General features: G+C 33.2%; 6 protein-coding genes and 2 non-coding genes across 8 annotated transcripts; 3 read left to right on the forward strand and 5 right to left on the reverse strand.

Annotated features, from left to right (window-relative positions):
- Window positions 1-91: 91 nt before the first annotated feature.
- gly-19 (C-type lectin domain-containing protein) lies at window positions 92-2,057 on the forward strand (the record flags this gene model as incomplete). Its single annotated transcript, NM_059614.7, has 8 exons — window positions 92-277; window positions 325-413; window positions 478-586; window positions 641-772; window positions 827-1,054; window positions 1,196-1,270; window positions 1,375-1,737; window positions 1,797-2,057. 8 exons carry the CDS (start codon window positions 92-94, stop codon window positions 1,923-1,925), a joined length of 1,311 nt encoding a protein of 436 aa, NP_492015.1. The 3' UTR covers window positions 1,926-2,057.
- A 1,346-nt stretch (window positions 2,058-3,403) lies between these two features.
- On the reverse strand, window positions 3,404-3,730 carry K10D3.6 (Inner membrane protein; the record flags this gene model as incomplete). Its single annotated transcript, NM_059615.6, has 1 exon — window positions 3,404-3,730. One exon carries the CDS (start codon window positions 3,728-3,730, stop codon window positions 3,404-3,406), a length of 327 nt encoding a protein of 108 aa, NP_492016.1.
- A 79-nt stretch (window positions 3,731-3,809) lies between these two features.
- On the reverse strand, window positions 3,810-3,905 carry K10D3.9. The gene has a single exon (NR_101575.1). It is a non-coding gene; the product is annotated as an Unclassified non-coding RNA K10D3.9 (non-coding RNA).
- A 977-nt stretch (window positions 3,906-4,882) lies between these two features.
- Window positions 4,883-8,620, forward strand: glr-3 (Glutamate receptor ionotropic, kainate glr-3; the record flags this gene model as incomplete). The annotated part of the gene is made up of 15 exons (NM_059616.3): window positions 4,883-4,949; window positions 4,996-5,237; window positions 5,369-5,666; window positions 5,711-5,823; window positions 5,866-6,021; window positions 6,066-6,288; window positions 6,502-6,695; window positions 6,742-6,858; window positions 6,906-7,010; window positions 7,056-7,174; window positions 7,218-7,335; window positions 7,382-7,600; window positions 7,646-7,744; window positions 8,134-8,346; window positions 8,393-8,620. 15 exons carry the CDS (start codon window positions 4,883-4,885, stop codon window positions 8,618-8,620), a joined length of 2,511 nt encoding a protein of 836 aa, NP_492017.3.
- 21ur-14256 lies at window positions 5,582-5,602 on the reverse strand. The gene has a single exon (NR_050245.1).
- Window positions 8,621-8,731: 111 nt separating the features above from the next.
- Window positions 8,732-9,269, reverse strand: K10D3.8 (uncharacterized protein; the record flags this gene model as incomplete). Its single annotated transcript, NM_001263473.1, has 2 exons — window positions 8,732-8,865; window positions 9,227-9,269. 2 exons carry the CDS (start codon window positions 9,267-9,269, stop codon window positions 8,732-8,734), a joined length of 177 nt encoding a protein of 58 aa, NP_001250402.1.
- A 419-nt stretch (window positions 9,270-9,688) lies between these two features.
- On the reverse strand, window positions 9,689-15,321 carry unc-14 (RUN domain-containing protein). The gene is made up of 10 exons (NM_059617.7): window positions 14,583-15,321; window positions 13,544-13,660; window positions 12,918-13,000; window positions 12,044-12,223; window positions 11,756-11,857; window positions 11,480-11,623; window positions 11,148-11,327; window positions 10,950-11,101; window positions 10,689-10,854; window positions 9,689-10,378 (listed from the first exon to the last, which is right to left on the reverse strand). The coding sequence occupies exons 1-10, from the start codon at window positions 15,210-15,212 to the stop codon at window positions 10,135-10,137; spliced, it is 1,998 nt and encodes a 665-aa protein (NP_492018.1). The 5' UTR covers window positions 15,213-15,321; the 3' UTR covers window positions 9,689-10,134.
- A 4,500-nt stretch (window positions 15,322-19,821) lies between these two features.
- Window positions 19,822-21,387, forward strand: taf-11.2 (Transcription initiation factor TFIID subunit 11). Its single transcript, NM_059618.7, has 4 exons — window positions 19,822-19,932; window positions 20,261-20,519; window positions 20,702-20,916; window positions 20,988-21,387. The coding sequence occupies exons 1-4, from the start codon at window positions 19,823-19,825 to the stop codon at window positions 21,247-21,249; spliced, it is 846 nt and encodes a 281-aa protein (NP_492019.2). The 5' UTR covers window position 19,822; the 3' UTR covers window positions 21,250-21,387.
- Window positions 21,388-21,810: the final 423 nt, after the last annotated feature.

Below are 21,810 nucleotides of genomic sequence, written 5' to 3' on the forward strand. Positions count from 1 at the left end.
AATATTTTCTTCATTGAGAACTCTCAATTCTGTTAAAACAGTTTTCCGGTATTGAATACTAAATTCCAAAGAATTAAATTTAAATTTCCAGATGGTTCGATTCAAATTCAAAACCTCGTTAATTATTGCTATATTTTTTTTGTTCATATATTTTTCTGTGGAATCATTGTTTCCAAGAAAACAAGAAGACAAAAATGTGTCAAAACAATTTTTGAAGTCGATTTGTACAACTGCTTCAGATTCATATTTGTTGGATAATATGGAGATTAATTGTTCGGTATGTAAAAAACAAATTTGAAATTCTTTGATTGCTGACATTTTCAGAACATTCTCAAAGGATATAAAACTAACGAAAAATTGGATATCATGCATTTGGATATAATTGAAGAACAACTTTTTTCTTGTACTAATAAGTTAGTTAACAAACTATAAAGTTTAACAACAATTCAATTTCAACAAAAAAAACTTAAATTTCAGATGTCAAACGCTGAAAACTTTATTTCGATTCAATACAAATCCAATGTCAGCAGAAGAAAAACATTTTCCACTATCCTATGGAATGCTTGTGTACAAGGATTTGCCACAGGTAACTCCTGCTAGAATGTTTATTAAACTTCATTTTTTAGAAATTAATTTGCAGGTTCTTTTTCTTCTCTCATCAATCTATCATCCTCAAAACGAGTACTGTATTGCGGTTGGTGAAAATTCTGCTCCCATATTTCAAAACTTACTCAGAGAAGTCTCAACTTGTTTTTCAAATGTACATTTTATGGTAAATTCCATCTAAGATGTAAGTTTTGAAAATATTAAATTGCAAAATTTTCAGAAACGTCCACCAATAAGTTGGGGAAGTCATGAAATAATTGATTCGGTGTACGATTGTCTGGAATTTCTGAGTCACTTGGAAACTGATTGGAGATATTTTCAATACTTATCAGGAGTTGATATTCCATTAAAGACAAATCTCGAAATGGTTCAAATATTGAAACATCTAAATGGAACATCAAATGTCGAAATTACAAATTATCAACAAGCACGACTCACCGGAAAGAATGTGAGTTAAAAAATAAATTATACGACAGAAGTTATGGCCTGAGCGGAAAACGAAACGACAAAACGTTATGTACTATTTCATTTGAATATTTTTGCTTTAGCAAAAAAACTTTCCTAAAAGGTAGAAACAAACAATTTTAAGGAAAATGAATCTCCACTTCCACTTTTCAAATCCTCACTATCTGCAATCATTCCAAGAAAAGCTGCCAATCAGCTGGTAAGTTAAATAATTTTTTAAATATTCGTTCCCAAAAACTTTCTTAAAAATAAGAATTATGATTACGATACGCAAGAACTGAATGTATAACATCTAATTTTCAGGCATCCTCCAATACAGCTCGAAAGCTTTTAGAATTTCTTTGGAATACTGAAATTGCAGACGAAGGATTTTGGGGTACTTTATTTGGAAATAAGGACCAATTTAATATTTCTGGATCAATAAACTCAAAAGATTGGATGGAATATAGAGATAATCAAAATAATATTTTTAATCCAACAGATGGATGGAGTTATTACATATCAAGAGATCAAATTTGGGATCCAGAACTTTGTAAAAATTACATGAAGGATGATTCATGTGTTTTTGGAATTGGAGATGTCCCAAGATTACGGACGTCAAAGGCATTGGTTGCTCATAAATTTTACCTGAAATCAGAGCCGGAAGCCTATTTCTGCTTATTGAAGGTGTGTTCAAAATTTTTTGAGTACGACTGAACATCTAATTAGAAGTTCAACATTTTCAGGAACATCATCGTCGAACAATAAATCCCGATTTAACATTCGATGCATCAAAATACTCAGAACTACCTCAAGTTGAACTATCACGAGGTCTTGCCATGTCACAACTGACACATCAAAATTGGATTCTATGATCTTCTTCTTCACTATCACTAGGCTTCGGGTTCAATTTTGCTGGTCTTTCTCTATTAAATCTGTTTATTTTCTTCCGTTTTCTTCTACACGGTTTGGGTTTTCAATGATTTCGAATAAAAAGGATACCCTGTGATCGGAAATGCGGAAGTTCTTTCCGATCTGGACGCTCTGTGTTTTTATGTTCAAAGACTAATTTTGTAAAAAAAAGATAAACTTGAATCACCACCTCAACAGGCAAATCCGAATAGCTAGAACGAAAAATTCAAACTTTCAAATATATTAATTGTAGACTTTTGAAAAATATCTTGTAAAATCTGATCGGGTCTGTTCGTACGTTCCTTTCAAGCAAATTTTAAAAGAATTGCCGAGCTTCTACCATTAACTCAAATTTTAAACATCAAATTTAGATAAATTTCCAGACGTGCTCCCTCTTAAATTTAAAGGTATTTTAGTATTTCCTTCATTTTTGGTTAAAAATAATAGTTGTTCAAAATGTCTTCGAATATATGTGTTTCAAACTAATGCACTACATGAAATAATCAACGACCACAAATTTGGCCTTCATTTATCTTTCACATAGTAGTTTTTGAAACATCAGCGCTGGTTTCTAAAGTATTTTTCTGAACATTTCTAAAGTTCCAAACAACTTCAGAACATTCAAACATCTCATGTTTGAAAAGAAAAACTTCTTGGAGATCAAGAATTTGTTTTTTCCTAATTTTTCACAATCTTTGAACTATGTTAAATGAAGAAACAGTTTGACTTCTTTATTTTATGCCATGACTCGTCGGTGAGTGCGACTAAATTGTTTGTTCGTTTTTCCGGCCCTTTTTTGGGAAAAAAAACGTAAAAAGTTTGACCGTGTAGGAGAGTTGAACTCATTAACCTCAAAACCTAAAAGTTCAACCTTAAAAACAAGTAGAAATAATTATTTGCAACAATTTAGTTGAACATATTTTGATAGTGCTTCTAGTTTTTGCCTTATACCAATTTGAAAGCTATTTGGGATTTTTTTCCCAATACTATATCTGTTTTTATAATTGCTTTGATATCATAAAAAACCATTCCTTCAGTTTAATTCCAGTAAGCCACAAAAAAAACTGAAAAATAAAACCGTCTGAGATATTTTGTTCTACTTCCTTCTTTTTCGTGTTCTGTTCCTTTTTTATCAAAAACTGGTTGATAAGCAGTTGTGTGGTTATTGAGAAGATCGATTGCATAAAAAAAGAACAGATGTACATGTTAATGAACAAAATTTTTATTATCTTTTCGTTTTATGTTCAATTTCACATTTTAAAGCACGCAATATACAAAGAAAAGTGAGGGAGAAATATTATGCTTAAAGCTTAAAAGAAAATGATCGAATGTACAAACACGGGAAAATAGTTCAAAATTTGATAGTACATGGAAACAAAGCTACAAAAATTATGGTTTTGTAGACATCTAGTATCTTACTCCAAATTTTTGAAAATTACAATTACATATAGGCATATATAAAAGCTTCATCAAGTTTTGTTGGCTTCTCTTCCATATCCTTGGCCTTCTTTTCAAAAGATTCAATGTCTGAAGAAATTGGAATCCAATCGAATGAACAAATTCCTTGAATATCCAAATCGTAGGATCGGGTTACTGTGAATAGGCACAGTATGGGATACGATAGGACGAGTAGGCATACTGCGATGATCACAAATGCAAAGAGCACTGGTTCAGAATAAAAGAAAAGTGTTAGAAATGTTGCCATTGAGATGATCAAAAGATATAAGGTAGCAATGAAACCGCGGATCACTGAGCCAGAGATGAGCATGATTCTTTTAGAATTTAGTAGGAATTTCAGTCAAAATATTTCTACCAGAATACAGAATTCAATGCGCTCTTTATATTTATACTGTGAAAAGTGGGAGGGCAACGATGGATCATGCAAAATAAGGAGACGCAGAGAACAGGTTGGATCTGTCACTGACATGCCTCGATTCTGCCTCGACGTCTTCTTTGCTGTCCCGGGCCTTGACAGTGAGAGAGAGACATAGAGATATCAGATGGAAATGATTAGAAGGTGATGGTATCACAAAAATAGAGAGGAAAGAGAGGGAGACACGTGAACAAGTACGAGATTTCAGAATGACTTTTATTGACAAAACACTTTCATTTTCAGATAAAGTTGGAATGTTTATTGCAGTTTCAGAATCATTACTATAAATAAATGAACCTCATGCAAAAGATAATCCTGAGACTTTTATATCGTAAAACAAAAAATGCATACCTATCACGAGGCGCGCTTGAAATTTTTGAATTATTGGAGTTTATTTCTGATTATGTTTTGGTCTTCTGCGAAAGAAAACTCTAGGGTTTCCAGATTATTATAGAAAACGATAAAAATGAATGACATTTATCATTGTGCATATTTTCAAATATATTTTTCCATTTACGAAATATTTTTTGAAATACAATTAAAAAAACAGTTCTTTGAATTCTTTCATTCTGCCAATAACATGTTGATTGAATTTGGGGAGGTCATTGAATTTCAAATAAGCGAATCGAGTATGAAAAAGTGGCACTGAGGGTCTTTTCTATGAAAAATTGCGGCTGATCGACGGAATTTCAGTTTACTAGAAAAAAATTAAATACATGATCAAAACATCAAAACATATTGTGACTATTTTGTAATACTGTTATTCTCTGACATACAGAAAAATAGGAATTTATGGGCTGGTAGAAATCAGGTGCAATTCAAGAACTCAAAATCAAAAATTGTTGATATAACACAAATGCCTGTAAGTATTCTGATGGGAATATTAGGTCTTTATTTTTTGTTCAAAAATTAACCAAAAAAATTAATACAAATTGATTTTCTAAGAAAACCACTCTCCTCATCTGCGATAATTGGTAATGACGCTTCGCTTGCTTCATGTCCGTTTGCTCACTTGGGTTTAGAATCTTCAATATTTGCTATTAACATATGTTCTGGATTGCCAAAACTCTCATCGCTTTTTTGATTTTACTTAAAACTGACTGTTATAAAATAGGTGTGATACCCACACCGGAGAAATTTTAATAATTTTAATTGTTAAGCGATTCCTGCAAATTTAATCGATGAGGTGAATCCCGTCTTGGAGTTTGTTGACTTTAGAGTTCAAGTGATTCCGTATGAAACAAAACCATTGTGGAGGATCAAGCAAGAAAGTTTTAAAATTGTTGGTATTTCAATAGAAAATGGATTATTTTCAGTATGTAATTGTCTAATTCTCGGAGCATCAGCTATTATACTTCCCGAACAGTATGATGGACACCTGGCAGCTGCAGCGATTGTTCAGGTACTGAAATTAATTTGAAATATTTTGTATGAAATGTGTGAATTCAATACCGTATTTGTTCCCAATATGATTAGATAAATACCAAAATGAATTTAATTTGTACGATTTTTTAAACAAACATACACATTTAGAGTATCGCTGATAATACAAATGTACCATGTGTGAGTCTTCACCTGTCACCCCCTACTCGTCCATCAACTCATCTTCATCCACATTTAAATGCAAAATCCCTGGCGGTTGCTGCATTTATAAAACGAGAGAAATGGAAAGATGTTGTAGTTGTGTTCGAAGAACCAGATGAACTTTTGGAAATTACTGATATGATAACAGCTGGACATTTTGATCCCGACTCATTTTCATCTCAATTGGTTCGACTAAAGCATGGTGATGATTATGGCAATGAGTTGAAGCATATCAAAAATAAATTAGGTTACTACTAAATTCAAATTTGTTTGAAAATTTAGTAAGCTCAGATCGTTATCGAATTGTTATAAATATCCCTCTTCAAAAAGCTCTTCACTTTTTGGAGCAAGCAGCCAATATGTCAATGTGTGGGGTACTGTATCATTATGTTGTCATGGATATGGTTCGTTTATTTAATGCCTACAAACTTTTGCATAAATTTCAGGATTTGGTGACTGTGGACATTGATAGTATTCGTGGAATTGAGGATTGTAATATTACCTCATTTGGTGTGCATGATGTCAATTCAGAATATATTGAAGATATTAGACAAGAAATTGTTCACAAATCTTCAATTAGACTACCAAAGAAAGGTGTTCCTGTGAGTAACTTTTTGAATTGTTTTAATTAAAGTCAATTTTGCAGTATACAACTTCAATTTGGATTGACACGCTCCGACTCTTAATAAGATCTATGAAATCAATTCAAATTTGGGATGAGCCTCGATGTGGATCTAGTTGGAAATCTGGAAGCGACATTAAGAAACGATTCTTCGAAAATCCCCTTGCTGGAATTTCAGGAGATTTGCACTGGGCACCGTCTGGAGAAAGATCTAATTATACATTGCATGTTTATAGAAGAACACTTTGTAAGTTTGTTACGTTTTGTTATTGTGATTAGTATTCCGTAGAAAAAACAATGAAAATATAAATAAATGATCCACGAGGCATATATGCCTCGTGGTATAAATGCTCCACAAGGTATACGAGGCATGGGATCTATTGTCCAAGTTTTGAAAAATATCATATTAATTGTTGTAATCAAGTTTCCTCTAAACACGTTCCATAAAATTATTTTCCAGCATTTCAAAAATTCGCTGAATGGAGTAGTCGTACAAGACGAATCGCTTCTTCTGAAGCAGTTGTGATAGCGAATTCAAGTGAAAAATTGACATTAGAGGGGAAACATTTGAAAATATCAGTTTATCTTGAAGCGCCATTTGTTATGATTACTTCAAATGGATCCTATGAAGGCTATTGTATTGATTTGCTTCACGTAGGCCAAGCAGAAAGCTAATAAAAATTAATACATAGAGATTTAGAAAATTGCAAATATTTTGAAATTCACTTACACTATTCAAAAAGTTCGAGATAATGCGTATGGATCAAAGGAATCAAATGGAAAATGGAGTGGAATGGTTGGAGAATTACAGAGAGGGGTTAAACAATAAACACAATTATTTTTATTTAAAAATAAACAATTTAGGATGCAGATTTGGCAGTAGCATCGTTGACAATTAGCTATGGAAGAAGTGAAGTTATTGATTTTACAGTTCCATATATGCATTTAGGAATTTCAATTTTGTTTAAGGTAATTTAGGTGATAACTATGTGCTTGAAAAATCATTAATTTGAGAAACCAAGAATCAGGGATTCTGATTGGTTCAAGTTTATGGATCCATTGAGTACTCAGGTGTGGATTATGACATTCGCCAGTTATTTTGTAGTTTCAGTTGCCATCTGGATTATTGCAAAGCGAGTAAAGATGTTTTAATCCAAAACTTATACAATATTTTAGGATAAGTCCCTATGAACAGTTTGAGAGAGACGAAGACAATGGCCAATACAAGCCAGTTGACAATCAGTTTTCCCTTCGAAATTCATTTTGGTTTACGGTTTGCTCTTTGATGCAGCAGGTATGTTTGACAATTTGTTATTGCAAAGAAAATAAATATATTTCAGGGAAGTGAACTTTGTCCTCGAGCAGCTTCGACTCGATTACTCACCGGAATCTGGTGGTTTTTTGCACTTATTCTCATTTCGTCATACACAGCTAATTTGGCAGCAGTTCTTACAACAAGAAGAATGGAAACACCTATTGAAAATGCAGATGATTTGGCTGCACAGACAAAAATTAAATATGGAACATTGGGAAGAGGATCAACTATGTCATTTTTTAATGTGAAGGAATATTTATTTTTCAATTGATAAATGTTTGATTTACAGGAATCTAAAATTGAAACTTATGAGCGAATGTGGCAATTGATGTCAAGCTCACCTGGGCTTTTTGTGCAGTCGTCGAAAGAAGGAATAGCAAGAGTAAAGGTAAGTGGGTACAAAATATCCTACCTGGATATACCTGTCTCGCGCCAATACATGTGCCTACTTCCAAAAATTACGTAAAAAAACTGTTTCAGTATTTTTGAAATAATTTCTCCTCAGAATTTTGACGGCAAACCACTCTGTGCAAAAATTAGGCATAGGAGTTCAAAGTGATAGGCGGTCGGCAGCCTCGTAGGCAAGTTGGTACAGTCGCCTGGCTCTAGGTTATAGTGCCCTTTTCATTTTTCGTTACAATTTTTGAAAAAGTTTTGAATTTAAAACAATTGACTAGCTATTCCCAAGCTAGAAAAAAGTTTAAATGTTTCATTCTCGTTTTGAGAACTGTTTTAGGAACTTCTTTAAACACAAGTTTTTGCTGTTATGACTTACAGAGCTCGGATTACGCGTACCTTATGGAATCATCTATGCTAGAATATGCAGTGGAAAGAGATTGTGAATTAATGCAAATTGGTGGACTTATTGATCAAAAGGGATATGGAATTGGATTACCAAAAGGTTCCCCGTACCGTGAATTGATTTCAACTGCAATTCTACGCCTTCAAGAGAAAACTGAACTGACTGAATTGAAGGAAAAATGGTGGAAGGTAATATATTTCAGTTGTGAAGTACTTAGAAATAATTTTAATTTAGGATAAAAGTGTGGTGTGTGAACAACCAAAACGAAAGGATCAAGATGATGGTGAATCAATTGGAGGAATTTTTATTATTCTTGTTGTTGGTCTTGTCTTGACTGCAGTTCTAGTTATCTTTGAGCTAATCACAACAAGAAAACCATCTCCTGCTCAATCACAAGTTATTCGTCATGTCAATGTTATTCCTTCATTTAAATTAGGATTTTTCCGATGGAATGTGAATTAAGCGTAAATTTTCTATAAAAAATTTTTATGCTTGAAACGTTTATTTTACAACATTTTTTACACAGAATTTACAAGATTAAGTGCAAGATTTTTCATTGAAAATTGTCCATATTTACTTTTTCTTTCCAAAGTGATCATGAGAATGGAATCCGTGATGTCCTCCGTGGAAACCACCGCCGCCGAACCCACCACCTCCGTGATGGTCATGATGATGATGGAAGTCATGATGGAAATATCCAAAGGCTCCTAAAAACAATATGAATGAATTAACACTTAAAATTTTTTAGAGTTTCTCGATACGAGGTTTTTTTTTAAATATTTTAGCACTAAACATTATAAAAAAGGACCAAAATGTATTAATCTCGTTGCCAACCATGGGTAAAAATTATAATTTTAACAAAGTTTTTCAAAACTTTTCTCTTATGAGACCTTTTTTAAATTTGTCAAAGTTTATTTATTATTCCATTCTCAAACTCAGTCTTTTGGAGTCATTTTCAGTTTTTAGAACGGTAAAATATATACTTATAAGCGGTATTTAGCTACTTCAATTTCAACTAAAAAAACTTTACAAGAAAATAGGAATTTTATCTAAATCACAGGAACTCACCTACAACAGCCATCAGAAAAACAAGAAGAATTGTGAAATTCATATTAGATTTGGAAATTCAGTGTAAGAACTTCTTGCTTTTTACAATTTTCTCACCCCCTTTTATAGGATTTTCAAATGTTATTGTTATCTCGAAATAATTCGTTCTTATCACATCATTCGACATGAGACACTAATGGAAACTAGTTCAGATAAAAAAAAAACATCTTAAGATCAAAATGTTTTTGGTAAATATTTGTGAATTGTTGTAATTTGTGATTCGTTGAATTACTATTAATCATTAAATGTTACGCCCGGTGATCTTTGAAAATTATTGAAGGCTATATTGCAACGCCACTGAAATCCAAAAAGTGTAAAAAAAAAACCAAATTACAAAATTATTTGTATGTTTTTTCATTTTTAAGTTCATTTTCAAACATTTTAGATTATTTAATAACTTTTCCAAATTTAAAATTAATAATTAAATGCATTTTATTTATTGTTTATTTTCAAAAACAATACAAATCCGATTGGCTCTATTCCAAAATACAAATAAACATTTTCGTTTTTGTTATTGAATAATGTTTTGGCAAGCTGCAAAGAATCCAATAGTTGCCTCGATTTTAGCTGAAAAAGGAAGGAAATAAAGCAATTTTCTTCTATACGAAGATAGAAGGAGCAAAATTGGAGGAAACCGGAGGGAAAAGAGAGGCTATCTAATGACTTTTAAATTCAAAAAAATATTTGAAAGTTTTCAAACATTTTTCATGAATTCAGTTGAACATGAAAAAGAAATGAGTATCATTGAGGGAAAACGATGAATGCATGGGATGGGGGATCAAACTCGGTTGAATTGGGTGGCATGACTAGAATTATATGAAGCATCGGAAAAAAATTAAAGTTCAAGAAAAAAATAAAGTACAGAGTGTTCACTGGAAAAGAAGATGTTCAATCGGAATAACTCCATTGTTGATTTTTGAATGAGAAGTCGTTAAACGGACACATCGAGCAAGTCCTCCACGAGTTGATAGAACACTAACTTTTTCTCCGTCTGAGAGGGAGAAATTGGCAAGTGTGAAGTCACCCATTATAGATGCAACTCGAATACGAGATGTCGTTGAAGGTGATCGAGCTGATCGAGGTGTTGAAGTTGTTGAGCTGATACTGATGCGACTGAAAAATTGAAAAGTGGTTAAGAGTTGTCAAAGATCAAGAGAGCTTTTGATTGCATTTGTTGATTTTTTTAGAATCAAATCAATTGCCAAAAATAATTCAGAATATCTACCCAACACTCTTAAAAATGAGGCACAATTACAGCGAAAAAATTCACTGAAGAAATTTCAGAGCGAAATTTTTAGAGTGTGGTTGCTGAGCTTTGCTTAAAATTTTTTGATATCCTGGTCTAAATGCATATAAACTTTTAAATAAGACATGTCTCGTTTCGAAGTCTGCCAATTTTGCAATGAAAAAACAAACAAATTACCTTGTTGACAATGGTATCCTTGATCTTCTTGATGGAGCAGTTGATAATCTTGCTGGGAACGATGAACTCTTTGGAACTCTTGAGTCAGAAGCTATTCTGGATGCTCCGCCCCATTGTTGCATTGATTTGAACTGTTGGTGAACTGAATCACTGCGAGCTTCGATCACTAAAAATATCAATGTGCAAATTTCAAAAAGGGAACTATTGGGGCATTTTAGATATACATTCATTTAAGTTGTTGTTAATGAAAACTAGAATTACCTGGCAAAAGAGACAAACTGTCGACCATTCTCCAAAGAAGAGTTCTGTATTCAGAACTCGCAGAAAGAAGGAATGCATTTTCAGAATACAATGTTTTCAGCACCTTCTCTTTCAACACAATATAGCACAGCCAGCAGTCCAATGAGTTTTCTCTGTAACTCTTACTTGAACGATTATATTTCTATTTTCTCCGATTACCTGATAAGCTCCTCAAAGAAGATTTCAACTTTGACGTTGTCAGTCTTTGAACATTCTTCCAATTGTTTTACAATTGAATGAACATCTTTTGTAGCTGGGCCTTTTGAGGTAACCGTCTGAATCATTGTCCATGCCGATACATTTTCTTGAAGACCATCTTCAATTAAGCATCTCATGGCGCTGAAAATGTTGAAACATTTTAATTTGTATTAATAAGAGTCTATTTTGAGTATTTTTTATTGAACTGGACTATTTTTCCATTTTTTTTTACATTTTCAGGGTTTCTTTAAAGTTGCAGACCCTCATATTTAATATTAAAAAATATTTCTTACATGACAAGCAAATCACTTCCATCCCCTCTTGAAATTGCAGCAACGCCTTCAACAACATTCTCAACGAGTGTCCGCTTTGCTGCATAAATCGGCAATCCGACAATTGAGAGCTCTTTTGCGCGCAGTTGATGGCGAGTCGTTGAACTGAAATGAGAAATGAGATTTCGAAAGAAGGAAGAGAATGAAAAGAAGTGAATGTGCGCGGGTAAGTGATTGATGATGAGGGTCAAATGGAAGATTAAAGAGCATAATAGAGTCAGTGAAGAAGAAGCTTACGTTGTTGGTGCAAATGAGAAATTCGTATCCGTGGGTGTTGATGCGCAGTCACAAAGAACCGTCTTTGATTGGGCAGTTTGAGCCCAAACTGGTGGGTGTATCCTGAAAAAAATTGTTATGAATATTTTAAGACAGAAAACCATATTCTAACAAATAGTGAGATACACATTTATTACACAACATGTGTCTTGTATACTATTTTAACGATTGGTCATCAAACGTTTCGTCACCCTAAAGCAATTAGCCGTTAGCTTCTCAAATAGCTCATAAAAATCAAAAGATTCTTACCTCCTTCGTACTCGATAACACGTTCGACATGCTTCATTTGCTGATGCTGAAATACCAGAGATACGGCGATCAATGCAATTTGATACGATGTTTGTTGATGTTTGGGGTGCTGTTTTTGATGTACTTGATGTTAATAATTGGGTGTTGCTCTTGAAGAATGAACATGCTTCTGCGACGTGTCTGAAACATTACAATTAAGAAAATATTTTTAGTTTTGATGTGATTCTCAAAGCGTTAATAGTGTTTTGTTTAAAATGCCAAAAAACCTAAAACAAAGCTAAAAACCTCAAGTAGTTTCAAAACAATCAACGTCTTAAAGGTTTCAGCAATCCATATGATTGATTGAAAAAGCGAATCGTTGATCGGCTTGAAATTCTCATTTCGGAGGTAATTTAAACAAAGAAAAATTAGCCAAAACAGAAAAATCTATTTTTTCAATTAAAAAAAACATTATTTTCCATTCTCACTAGTTTCTTTCGTTTTTCTTTTGAGTTGTTTCAGGGTTATAGACTAGTTTGAGTATTTTAAAACTAAATCCACACTCACAATCTCCACCTTTAACCTTTTCCGATAGATTGACCAATTTTCAAAAAAGTCAATCACGTGCCCATTTCAGTTTTCTTCCCTCAATTTCCGTTCACCCCACAGAAAAAGTCCTTTCTTTTCCCAATCTTCCCTGCGCCATCTTTTCTCCGACTGGGTTAACGGGAAGAAAGAAAATGTGAAAAATCTCTGCGTCTCTTATTTTTCTCCAATGTTTCCCTTCAATAAAAGAGTGCCGGGGCGCGAAATAATCTTGAGATTAAGCCGGCGAAAAATGAAAAATGAGCGAGCGAAAGAAAAAAGGGAAAATCGAATGAAAAACGTGACTCACTTGGGCAGAAGAACAGATAGAGATTGCCAATCTTCAATGTGGCTCGGACCACTACAACCGAGTCCTGAGTCGGGAGAGTCTTCCTGAAAAAGAAAAGGATGAATAATTAATGGAAACAAATAATGTGAGAGTATTAGAGACTGAGAAATATCAGATTACGTGCCACAATGAGTTCATGGGGATAACTACTGTAGGAACAATTAAATTTATACTTATATTTAGTTAAAGCTGCGAATGGAAAACCATTTAAAAGTATTATATCGTGGTAAAACTTTTCGAAAAAATTAATCAGGCTTTTACATATCTAAAGTCAATTTTGGAATTTTTGACAACTTTTTAAAATTTTTACTAAAAATTTGGAAAGTTGAAAAAGGATACTTGGTTGACTATTATGCAAATATGTTTACTAAATCACCACTGAAGATTTTCTTGTTTAAAATTGCATGCACTTTGAGTTTTTATGATCTTACCTGCTTATTAAAACAGCATTAAAACAGCAATTAAAGCAGCTTATTGGAATAGGTATCCTATTTTAGCTGATAATCAGACTTCTGCACAATAGGGAAAACTTGTTCAATTTATCTCATGGTTAAGTTTATTTTTCAATGCTAAAAACAAGAACTTACTTGAAAGAAGAGCGGAAAATCATTGGTTGAAGTAATCGACGGTAGTGGCTCACATTTCTGCATTTTAATAATAGCATCACGGAACGAAGCGGTGAATGACTCGCAGAGAGATGGCATCTAAAAATTAATTTATTTAATTATAAAGTTTGAATGCATGTTCTAATTTCTCATGGTTACACTACTACTAAAAGACATTATCTAGACATGCGTCCGTATATGAAACATTAAAAAATAGAAACGAACGCAGTCAATCGATCAAATGAATGGGTATGATAAGTGCGGCGCGACGACTACAGCGGCGACGTTGACACAAAAAAGAAACCGATAACAATTTTGGTTGTCGCGGATTGGATTATGTAAGATTGATGTTTATTTCTTGCTTCTTCATTTGCATCCCGACGGGATACTTTCTGTTTTTTCTTTTAAAAATTATATTCTGTTAGGATCATTATCTCAAAAATAACATCGACCTACAAAATTGTTTTTAAATGGGAAGGAATGTGATGACCAACCGATGATACTATCTAAGTATTTGCAAATTTAGACTTTAGAATTTAGTTTTTGAAAAAAATGTGTTGACTAGAAAATAAACTAGCAATAAATACTTGTAGTCATTAACACAATGTTTTTATTTGTCAGTTGACAGCTATTCCCAAGATACATAGGTTTTGTATATTCTGTCAGACAGTATTTTTATTTATCAGTCTTGTCAGTATTGAACCACTTTAACAGTTTATATCCCGACGGCCAGATATAAACTGTTAAAGTAAACCGAAAAAGAGCAAGATTAGTAGGAGAAATACGGTGAATGTTGATGAAATTCAAATGTATCAAAATAAATTCTTTAAATTATTTTTTTGAAAAAATTGTTTATTTTCTTTACTGCGGAAAAAAGTGAAGATGATTTATTTTTTGGAAAAACTTAAAACGTTGCATCGAAAGAAAAAAGAACGCTCCGACCACCTCGATCTTTGCCGCAGAACACAATACAGACAAAATTTATCACCCGTCTCTTATCACTTACGAAAAAAAAACTGACCTCATGATGCATTGCCAGGAAGTCTAATTTCGGAGGCTTTTCATTATCAGACGATGTGATTGCCATTGAAGTTGGTGCTGTTACATTCTTTTCCAGAATATCCGCAAATGTTCGTTTCTGATTTTGTCCTCCAGATGAGCATCGTCTCGCTGAATCTCTTCTCCAACGATCTTTACGAATTATTTCTTCATTTGCCTCGCGAATTTCATTATCATTTACATCGACGAATCGAGTAGCATCTCCGGAAACAAAGTTGGCAATCAGTGAATTTGGACGATTTGGTGATCGAGCACTATCACTTCTTTTTACATTCCAAACATCTGGAGCACTGGCAGTACGTTCATCCAATGGTTCAGATGTCCGAATCCGACCCCAAGTTGTCAGATTATCATTTATACCTGATTGCCAATGTCCAGAGTCTGCGAATGCTAATTGAAAATCTTCTTTTTTCATTTGACATCTCTCTCGAAACTGTTGAGAGTCTAAAGAATCAGTTGATACAGAAGGATCAACTGATTCAAAGAGCATCGAATCTTCTCCACAAAAGTTGAGAGCAGCGATTCGAGCATCAATGTCATCGGGCCATTGATCCTCTTCAGGCATCATGTGCAGTTCGCACAGTTCCACCATTTTGGTGGAAGAATTGAGGGATGAAGCCCTTTGTAGACGTTCAGAATAACAGAAGCTGACTAGAAAAAGAAGAAATAAAGGGACGCGTCTCGCGCCGCCGCGTCGCCGTCGTTGTCGATCAATGAATCTGCGTCCCTGGCCTTTTGAAAAATGAGAGAACGAGAGAAAACGAGAGAAGCGTCAGCTGGCTATGCAATCCAAATTGTATCTCTCCGTCTCACTCTTCAATATACTCTTCTCGTTGTGTTTCGCAACGGAGAGATGTTGTCTGTGTCTCTGTGTAGCGCTGAAATGAGAGAAACACTCTTGAGAGTTGTATGCAAAGAATAGAAGACAGACGAACGAGAGTAGTTTGAGGGAAAGTGTTAGACGAGATGGCCGAGAAAATGTACTTGTGCATGAAAGATGATTGGCTCACATTTTTCAAGACAAAGAATCGTATTACTGTGATGGTGGACAACAAGTCGGAGAAATGAAAATTGAGGCAACTTGATACTATTGTCATACAGAATCTTAGAATCCACAAAACTTGGAGAATAAAAAAACATATAAGCCCATGAAATCATTTGAGATTGAATTATTTTTGCAAGGGCTGATTTTTGAAACATTTTCTAAAAAGTTTTCAAAAACATCTTGGTGCCAAAGTTGTATTTTTTTTGCATAAGAAAAGTTTGTGTTCAGAAAGTGACAAGAGTTTTTCCAGGAAAAAAAGTTTCCAAAAAACTTGAAAAACGGTTCCGGGAAATGTTTTAAACTCTGTTGTGGGCGTGTTCGTTCATGTTGTGATTTTTAATATTTTACGACCGTAACGTTGGTTTTCTTGAAAATGAACACTTTACGACAAAAAATCTAAATTTCATTGTTTTTAAAACTATAAAATAAAACTTTTCAGTGATTTCATTGTTAATGGGTTTGTAAAACATAATTGACTTCCATAGCTGAGAAGCCAAGATGACTTAGCCAAAATTTACTCCAAGAGTGCCAAAATTAAAACAACTCTGACATGTTTCATATTTTTTCAAAATTTTCAAACAGAGTTTTGGCAAAGTGCCATAGTTTGAAACAATTAGACATTTTTCAAAGATGAAACTGAAGTGACTGTTAATAAAACAATTTCAAAACGTTTTCAAGTCATTTGATAACTATTGAAATAATGTAGTCTAATGTTCTCTAGAGTAACTTGGAAAATGATTTGATACTGTAGTTCTTATATGTGGAATATACCTTTTCTCTTGTGGGGGGTCTTTAGGAATTTTCAGAAGATTGTCAGACTATTCTATAAAATCAAATGAGTCAAAGAGCATTCCACAATAATACCATTCCTTTGGGACAATAACCAAACGTATATCATTCATCTCAAAACTACAAACATCTCTTCCCATCTTTTTTTTGTCAAAATGGGACACTCGAGATGCTGCTGCTCTCTGTCTACTTGACACAACTGATATGAGAAAGAGAGTGCGAAAGAAAAAAGATCTATCGGTGTTTGTGTGACGTGGCAATTCATCATACTTCGTGGGTGAGAAATGATTGATTGGGACACAAGAAAATGGTAGAGGAAATTGAGAAAATGAGCTTAATTAAAATAGTGGGCAACGATGCAAACAAAATTTAAGTGATGAGAGACGGAGAAGAAGGATATGAGCAAAGAAATTTACATTCACAGAATGATTTGAAGTTTTTGTAGATTTCCAGTACGTTATTTTAAAGTTGTAAATTGTACATAGCAACTGTCGACTTGTAAAAATATTCAGATGATTTCCCAGTATTTAAATTTAATTTTTTTTCCAGGAAGTATCCAACAAAAAGCTAAATATTAGCAAATTTCGGTTTTAAAACAGTGGCTCTGTATCTATTTGCACAGGTTTTAACTGATGGAGTATTGCCAGTTGGGAAAATTATTGAAACCACTTATATGGTGAAAAAATGACCAAGTATTCTTTTTTCAAAGCTATGTAAAAACGCAAAAAAATATTGTATAATCTTGGTGTCGGAGTTGTAAATTTTTAGCTCAAGATTTCATAAGAACAGTTTTAGCTCGAAAAATTTTTGAACATTCTTTTTATTTCTTTAACATTGTCTACGAATTTTATATTTTAATTAACTTTTAATGATTTGCAATTCAACATTGGGGGACATCTAAAATGTAAGTATGATTTTTCAAAAACTTTGGTTGTAAATTTCAAAATGTCTAAACATAAAAGTTTCAATTCAGAAATTCTATTTGAATCATTATGAAAATGTTTTGTCAAACTTATCACTATCCCACATTGAGAATACAACCTTTGAAAACTCAATCAAAACGTCTTCAAAATTTCGGAAGTAAAAATAAGCATAGAAAGAGAGAGCTCGTGGGCGAAAAAATGAAGAGGAAGGAAAGAATGACGTCAGTGAAAAAGCCATTTTATGCAAGAACGAATGCGTTTTTAATGGTTCATGAACTCGTTGCGAATCTGATTTTTTTCAGACTCAAAAATATTATGTGAAACTAAATTTAAAAAATATAAGCAAGAAGGAAGTAATATTAAACTAGCTTACAAACCGTAAGGGAAGGGCCAATTCTCTAAATCATTCGTTTCTGAGATTTTAATACCATTAAATAATGGCGGCTGATTGCCAAGAAACGTGTAACAAAAAATAAAAAGTAACGGGAGCATCATTTGTAACAAAAAAGTAATACATCTTTAAGATGTTTACCATTGAACAATGTAAAAGTTCTTGTGACTTGACTCTAAAATCCAAGAGATGATCACCCGAAATAAGTTCAAATTACTGGTGGGATAACATAACCACATGTGCCTTTTCTCTGTGCTTCTACACACAATCACTTATATTTCGTTGATCTCTGTTCGATAAGAGATTGGTGTAATATCATCAGTTGCGTACACCTGGAAAGAGATAATGTTTCCCTCACGGACCTTTTCGTCGTGAGGGGATGATTTCGGAGGGCAGAGACTATCAATTATCAGATTGTCAACTGATATGAGCGGCAATAGAAAGTTTACAAGTAATTTATATACTATATGTAGTTCAATATTATCTACGAAATTGTATTATTTGAATTAAAGGTGGAGTTGTGAAAGTACGGAAATTGTTTCAAATTACGAACATGGCCCTGAAATGATCAAATATTAATTTTCAAACAGTTCTACAAAAGTAGCAATTGTTCAGTTTCCACCTCTCTCTTTGAAAAGGTAAACCGTATTTACTCTACGAGTTTCATTTTTTAATGTTGCTTTAATTATTTGTTCTTAAACATTGTGTATCTATCGGACACTGCACTGCAATGTTCAAATTACCCGATTTTTTGAAAATTTTCAATTCGCAAGTACGCTGACTGATAATTTTTTAAAAACCCGAATAATTTCAGAGTTATTTAGTTTAATGTTATTTTTGTTCTATTTTCAGTATTTTGATAAAACACCTGCTAGATTTCTTCCAACTTTATAGAGCATTTATTTACTTTAAAAGAAAGTATCTTTATTTTCTGACCATTGTAAAAATCTCAAAAACAATCTAGTATAAATTTCGAGAGAAGCAACAATGTTCTCCATCGAAGACCTAACAATTTAAGCATATAGTGGAAATTTAAGCATATAGTGAAATCCGTGGAGAAATGTAAGAAAGAATCAGTGTCAATGTGACACATTTGCAATGACTTTTCGTTGCCGCACGCTACGCTTCAAAGCAAGATGAACGTGTAGCAAGTCACATTCAACGTTTTTTATTGACAGGTGGTCTTTATTGCAAAAAAAGTAAATTTAGTTTACGTGTGACTTTTTCGCGGGAAATGCAAAATTATTGGAAAAGTACCATGATTTTGAAAACAAATGTGGTCGACTTTTTGGTCGACTTTGCAAATTATTATGATAGGTAAAAATATTTATGAAAACAGAATGATTGTCACTTTCGGTCTGTAAAGAAAAAGTTTCACAATGTTTTTTAAAAGTTTTACAACGATATTTAGTCATATTCATAGCAATTTCCAGCATATTATCAATAAAGTTAATTTTGAAAAATAACATAAGCGTACTTTTTTACAGTAATTTTACAGGCGGGACGAGACTTCAATCCTTAATTGCGCCTCTCTTTAAACCCATAGAAAAATAAAATTAAACATATAACAGTCAACTTAACAACTTAACTTAACTTTTGAAATTAAATTATAACCCTACATTATTTATTTTATGTTAACTTTTTCAAAACTTTTCCAAGAATAATTCACAAGAACGATTCAAATTCACATCATATTTTTTAATGAGACTAGCACACCACTTTGCAAAACGTACACTGTTTTCAAGAACTCATAAAGGAACAATGTATTACTCAGTCATTGACACATTGAGACCACCCAATAACCATGCAAAACACGTCACCAAGCGAAACCCATAAAATGTCGACACACTATGAACATAGCCTACAGAGGTTTTCTTTCATCAGGCCTATTAGTTTTTTTTCTTTTTCACATATATCTCCCCTGTTTTACTTAAAATACAGGTAAAAGTCGTATATCATTTTCCAATTGAGATCTACTTCTACGCTATTGTTATTCTCTTTACATTTTTGAATAACCTTGTATGTTCTGTTTTAAATATAAAGAAATTTTCAGAATGAATACGAATGACCTATTCGGAGGTGTAAGCAGTGATGAAGAGGAACAATGTGTCATGCCACAACAGATGCCAAGTGAGAAGGATGTACTTGCAGATTTGAAAATGAGGTAAAGACCAAGTGTAAAAACATGCAAGATAATACTTGTATAATCTCTTCCACTCTTTTAAAAGTTTTAACCAAATTCAATTATCACTAAAAGTGGACATTTTGTTTCAGTTCGAGAAAGTTTCATGAAAAATTTTTTTACATCCCAGAATCAGGCACATCTTAATTTTGAATAATTTTCATCAGAGACAGAACCTCTAGAGTTAGTTTTCAGTTAAATCTCATTTGCGTCACAGTTGTTTAAAAATAAAAAAAAATAGTGGCAGTCTTCGGTTACTGTACCCATTTTTCATTTTCAAGATTTGTTTAAAATTATATTTTTGTTCTAGTGATAAAGAAGATATACTCGTGGAAACTGCGCCGTCTGTGGAAAAGAAGGAAGAACCTATCGTCAAAATGGAGGAAACCATCTCAATAACTCAACAGTCTTTTCTGCCGCAAATCAAGCCTCAAGTTGTCTTCTATCTTCCAAATGATAATACTTCTACAATTGTTTTTAAATCATTTTGGATGCACAACGGAAAGCCCATTAGAGAAATCGTTGACGGACAGGGAACTAGTCAATTCACTGCTTGTTTCAAAGAATCTGTATGTTAATTGAAAGCTGAATAGCGCCAGGGGGTGTTCAAAATCACTTCTATAGAACATTTTCTGATCAAAAATCCAATTGAAAAATTTCAAAAAATTATTTCAAAAGTTTTCATCTAGTTTGGCATTTTGTCAAAACTTTGACCATATTTAAAAAAAAAAAACTAATTTCAAATTTTCAGGTTCGGGAGGAAGAGCAGCGAAGAAAAAGATTACGCGAGGAAAAAGAAAAAGAAAACGCGATGAGAGCTGCTTCTCCGGAAATTCCAGCCGGTCCCCCACCCACAAAACGGCAAATTCTGGAGCAAGAAGAGAAGGAAATTATTCTATTGAAAAATCAAGTTCTCGTTGCCAACTTCTCACAAGAACAAATTGAACGATACGAGGTTTATAGAAAGTGAGTTGATTTTCCATTTTTGAATTACAGATTGCCATGGAATTCCTTTGTATAAAACTTAATTTTTACAGATCATCGTTTAAAAAGTCCACAATCAAACGTCTTATCAATGAATTCACTGGAGGAATTGACCTTGGAAAAAAGGTAGATATTGCAGTAGCTGGATTGGCAAAAGTGTTGGTTGGCGAAATTGTTGAAGAAGCTCTTGATATCAGAGATTTGGATGAAAAAGAAGCAAAAGAACCACTCCAGCCACATCACATTCGTCAGGCATATCTTCGTCTTGGAGAACAGGGAAAACTCTTACCGTCATTTGGACAAGGAAATAATTGAGCTTTATTGCCAGAGAAGAACTTTTTTCGAACAATATGGGTGTTTTTTTGTTTATATTGTTATTTCATCGATCTCTATTGTGACAAAGTTGTCTATATTTTTGGTTTATATTGGAAATGAATCATTGGAAGTGGTAAATGATTTCTATACTTCCATAAAAATAACCTTCCAATCCACATAAACTTGAATTAGAAAAATGCCGGGGTACTGTAGATTGAATCTGGTCTCCTCTCAAAAATGATTGTGATGGTTATCGTTTTTCTCAAAAACATTTGAATCAACACCTAATTTAAAAAATCTAAATTCATTTTAAAAAACGAATGAATTCGTACACGAAGTCTTGAAAAAGGAAACGCGGGCACCAAAAAAAATTTTCGATTTCTGTAATTTTCCCCCAGTAGAGTTCTACTTGAGCAAAGTAAAAGTGGAACATTTCTAGATAAGAAAAATGCTCACGAGTTGAGTATGATCTTCTAACCATCTTGATATTTTAACTTTTCAATAATAACTTTTTACACTTTAAACATGGCAGCCTTCTGATTTCACATAATGGGAAACTTA

Source organism: Caenorhabditis elegans, chromosome I (genome assembly GCF_000002985.6).
Source record: "Caenorhabditis elegans chromosome I".
Classification (NCBI taxonomy): Eukaryota; Metazoa; Nematoda; class Chromadorea; order Rhabditida; family Rhabditidae; genus Caenorhabditis; species Caenorhabditis elegans.

Excerpts from the sequence above, each read along its gene's own strand:
- unc-14 (NM_059617.7), bottom strand. The coding sequence starts at position 15,212 with ATGGTGGAACTGTGCGAACTGCACATGATGCCTGAAGAGGATCAATGG. Across the intron at positions 13,661-14,582 it reads TCCTGGCAATGCATCATGAG|ATGCCATCTCTCTGCGAGTC; the intron begins GTCAGTTTTTTT and ends ATTAATTTTTAG. Across the intron at positions 10,855-10,949 it reads CAGTTTGTCTCTTTTGCCAG|TGATCGAAGCTCGCAGTGAT; the intron begins GTAATTCTAGTT and ends TGATATTTTTAG.
- taf-11.2 (NM_059618.7), top strand. The coding sequence starts at position 19,823 with ATGAATACGAATGACCTATTCGGAGGTGTAAGCAGTGATGAAGAGGAA. Across the intron at positions 19,933-20,260 it reads CTTGCAGATTTGAAAATGAG|TGATAAAGAAGATATACTCG; the intron begins GTAAAGACCAAG and ends TTTTTGTTCTAG. Across the intron at positions 20,917-20,987 it reads CGATACGAGGTTTATAGAAA|ATCATCGTTTAAAAAGTCCA; the intron begins GTGAGTTGATTT and ends TAATTTTTACAG.